The 3988-nt window shown below is 45.8% G+C and overlaps 1 protein-coding gene across 1 annotated transcript in view; it reads right to left on the reverse strand.

Moving 5' to 3' along the window:
- NPEPPS (aminopeptidase puromycin sensitive) overlaps positions 1-3988 on the reverse strand; it is a 23711-nt gene that overhangs the window by 3779 nt on the left and 15944 nt on the right. The window contains exons 13-17 of the mRNA XM_010013843.1: positions 3722-3785; positions 3006-3145; positions 2558-2692; positions 1023-1242; positions 280-422 (exon numbers count right to left, since the gene is read on the reverse strand). Of these exons, the coding sequence (XP_010012145.1) occupies positions 280-422; positions 1023-1242; positions 2558-2692; positions 3006-3145; positions 3722-3785 (702 nt within the window). The remainder of the gene's footprint in view (positions 1-279; positions 423-1022; positions 1243-2557; positions 2693-3005; positions 3146-3721; positions 3786-3988) is intronic.

Genomic DNA, 3988 nt, shown 5'->3' on the forward strand with positions numbered 1-3988 from the left:
CACAGCAAACCACTAGAAATAGAAATCTTTGTATCAAGCCACACCTGAGCAGTAAGTACTTCATATCTACTCAACCCATATCCACCACAGTCAGACTTTGTGCTCTGCAGAGCTAAGCTGGCCAAGCTTTTGCATGATCCCTGCCAAAAGCAGCTGGTCTCATACCTTGCCCCGGGTTTCCTCTCTCTTCCCTATTCTTGGAAATCCAAGAGCTCAGTGCACACAGTCCTAAAGTCAGAGGGGACAGTCTTTAGAGAACCAACATTTACAGTAACCTACAGGACTCCTCAGATCAGCTGACAGCACATGTTTTCCTTCCACGTGGTCCTTAAACCGGCGTCGGGCTTCTTCTAACGTCGCCTTGTGCCCAGCTTTTCCTAGTTTGCCCAAGACCAGCCCTCTCAGAAGTGCATCCAGATGACCTAACGAGTGAGGAGGAGGAGGAAAACAGTATTATTTGGAGACACAACTCGAGAATTAAGTGTTCTTCCACCTAAAGTCATCAGGAAAGAGCTGTGTAAGAATCCTTCCACATGCTTGAGGAGATCTAAAGAAAGCAGGTCTTTTCTCACCCTCCTTAGTGCCAATGGAGAATGCACTGATTTTTTTAGGGCAATAGGGTCAGGAGAAGATGATTCCAGCCCAAACACCAGGCTTGGTCTGTAACCTGAGCTAAGGCAGTGCTAGTAACCATTTGCACCTACAGCAGGTCTAGGACAAGTAAACATGCACATAACATGGCTTTCCATCCTCGTAGTCTCCTGAGTTTCAGGTGCTCCAAGAGATGCAAAGCTAAAGAAGATTTGTAATCCAGGCATGGAAAAGTGTTACCTTTTTAACTTGTGCCTAATAACAGGGGGTTATTGTGGGGGGTTGTGTTTGTCTGACTGGTTTTAAGCATGGAAATACCCCTGAACACCTACTTCAGCCTCGTCTTCCTCCCCTTTCCCAAAACCTTGGTGGCTCATTTACAGAGGAGTTTTCCAAAACCACTACTGGATTTCAGAGCATAAATTTCCTACCCTCTCCAGGTTTGGGGTCCCAGCCCAGTCTCTCCCCTATTGGTGAAAAGACATCTTTCACGAACACCTGGATTTCCTCATAGAAGTCTGTGTGGGACAAGAGAGTTGAGAGAATCCCCAGGTTACAGCTGAGGTCGCTCCACACAGTATAATTGGGCTCATTCACAAAAGCTTCCATGACTTTTAGAACCTCTACAGTGCTAATGATTCCAGCTCGGGCCTGGGAGAGGGAAAAGACACAGGTTAATCTTACTTCCAAACAGAATTAAGGCATTTAATAGCTCATCACATTATTTTATAGCCTTCAGTGTGCACAGCCTGCATATAAACTCTGGTTTCTCTGTTGTGGGGCTCTGCCAAGGTGAGTTAACACCAGTCAAAGCACCTCAGCTGTCTGCTCATGGCACACGATGCTTTTTATACACAGGTGAGCACTTTACAAGGAGACAGCTACACAATTATAAGCACATTTTACAACCAAGAAACAGAGGAAAGAAAATGACTGAACAGAATTGCAGCAATGCTGGCAAGCAAAAGCAAACCCCCAGAGTTATTCTCATGCTACACCCACCAACAATCTTATTTTAACTAAAAGCTGTAAAGATTTAGAGATTTCAGTTTTGCTCTTTGAGAATGAAAAGCTGCAGAAGTCATTTTTGCTTCCTGCTTCACCCATGAAGCAGTACAAGAAGTACCACTGCCTTTCCATCCCTGCCAGGAGGATTTGATGTGAGCTGCTTCACAGAGGCATGAAAACACTTCTACACTCAGTGCAGTTGATAATACCTCCTCTGTAGGTACCTCCAACCATTTTTGTTAATCTGGAACCAGACCAGTAATTTATGGTACTGGAAAAGAGGTGAAGATCAAGTTTTATTATCTAAGCTATATTCACCTATGATAAAAACATGATTAATACTGAAACCAAAAGAGGAGTCTAACACAATGTTCCTACGTGTATCATTTGCTCATTGGGGTGCCCAGAGAAGCTGTGGCTGCCCCATCCCTGGCAGTGTTCAAGGCCAGGTTGGACACAGGGGCTTGGAGCAACCTGCTCTAGTGGAAGGTGTCCCTGCCTGTGGCAGGGGTTGGAGCTGGAGGAGCTTTAAGCTCCCTTCAACCCAAACCATTCCATGATTCTATGATGTGGGAAACAACTCAGGCTGCAGCCACCTCCTCCCGTGGAGGACAGTTACAAGCCCAACTGAATAAAGCACATGGTGCAGACAGGATTTCAGTCGAGGGGATCATTGAAATCTCCTTATTTTGAGGAGTTAAGAGAAAGCAGGTTCTCAAAATCCTTTTGGAAGTAAGAACCCTACAGTATAATACACCCCCTCCAGAGTGCAACAGGAGTTCTGGACACTGCTTCCATAGGGTTTAAGTCTTAGAATACAAGTTAGAACTTGTCAAGCTCCTAGCTGTGATGTATGCAATAAGCCCAAAGGCACCTTGCCTCCAGAAGCCTCTTCAGACCCCCATTTCTGCAGTTACTGTAGCTCTCCTATTAAAGAGAACACCAAAGGGTTGCTTACCAGAGAGAAAAGATCATTCTGCAGGCCAAGCCTGTCCACAGGGGGTAGGGAGAGGTCTTTGATGGCTGGTATTAAACTCTCCAGCATGTCAGGGCTATACTGGGTACGGTAAAACCCAACTGTTCCAAGGTTTAACTGAAAAGTACCAAAAGAGTGAACAAGAATTAAAAGTCAGGCACAAAGAAGGAAATGCTCTTTAGTTTCTGGACCATGAGACCTTTCTTAGTTTTGTTGGTGTCTGTAGACTAGCCTGGGAAGGCAAAGGACTGCACTGAGCAAGTGTTACAGAGAGGAGCTAATACTCAGTAGCAGCACAGAGAGGCCCCTCCATAGGAAAACCAAGATTGCAGGGGGAAGAGGGGGGAATAAAAGAGGTAAAGGACATGTGAGGGCACATGCCAGTGACAAACTTCCTGCCAGGAATACGTTCTCCTTTGTGACAACTCACCTTCACCCACTGGTCTGGTTTGATGTCTTTCAAAACCAAGGTGAGCTCTGGTTTGTCCATCAATATTTGCATTTTGGCACAGGTGGGGTCATCACTTGTACAAATACTTATGGGGACCATCCACATGGGGAAATCCTCCCCTGAAAGGAGACACAATAAAGAGGAAGGCCTAAGGACAAAAAGAGGGTGCACCCAGCACTGAGATGCTCTGCCTGATGTTCAAACAAGGCTCAGCAGCAGTTGAAGCAAGGCTTAGACTGACATCTAAAAAGGCACAAATCTGATGGAAAGGGGCACTTCTAGAGCTAAACCCCAAGAATCTCCAGATCCCCTTTCAAGCCAAACACTTTCATTTCTCTGAGCATGAAAGATGGGTGGAATCTGTGTCTTCAGACAGTGCTGGCTGCTTCATGAGGCATTTTTATCTCAGCACTACTCTAAAGCCAGCAGCTTCCAGAGCTCCTCAGCTGGCACCAGCCTTAAACTGCCCATCAGAAGAGAAGCACCTGGGAATGAAAACCAAACCAAAGGCTGCAGATGAGCACTGTTCTCCATGCAAGGAGGACGTGGAAACCACACGTGGGAGAGCATCCAAGCTTGGATTTTCTAGTTTAACAAATACTTCAACACCTGAACCTAAGCAGAACCCCTGCTTGTGGTTTCATCTCTCAGAGCCGCAGCGAACACACCACTCCTGCTCTTAGCACTCATCTTACCAGTATATGGGCCACTGGCACAGAATTTCTTCTGGACTAACTTCAACACTTTGTCATCTTCTTGCTGAGGGAGAAAAGAGAAAAGGAAAAGAGAGAGGGAGTGAAAGGAATTCTCAGGACATCTAATCTCAGCTTCTGTGTATCACAATCCACTCCTGTGCCCTCTGTTCGAAGAGCAACTTATATTCTCCTCTAGAAAAAGGAGCTACCTCAAATAATCATTCCAAAGCATTCACCACTGTTACTGTTAAAATACCCCCCCGCCCC

The sequence above is a fragment of the Nestor notabilis genome, unplaced genomic scaffold, assembly GCF_000696875.1.
Source record: "Nestor notabilis isolate BGI_N333 unplaced genomic scaffold, ASM69687v1 scaffold13604, whole genome shotgun sequence".
NCBI classification, from domain to species: Eukaryota; Metazoa; Chordata; class Aves; order Psittaciformes; family Psittacidae; genus Nestor; species Nestor notabilis.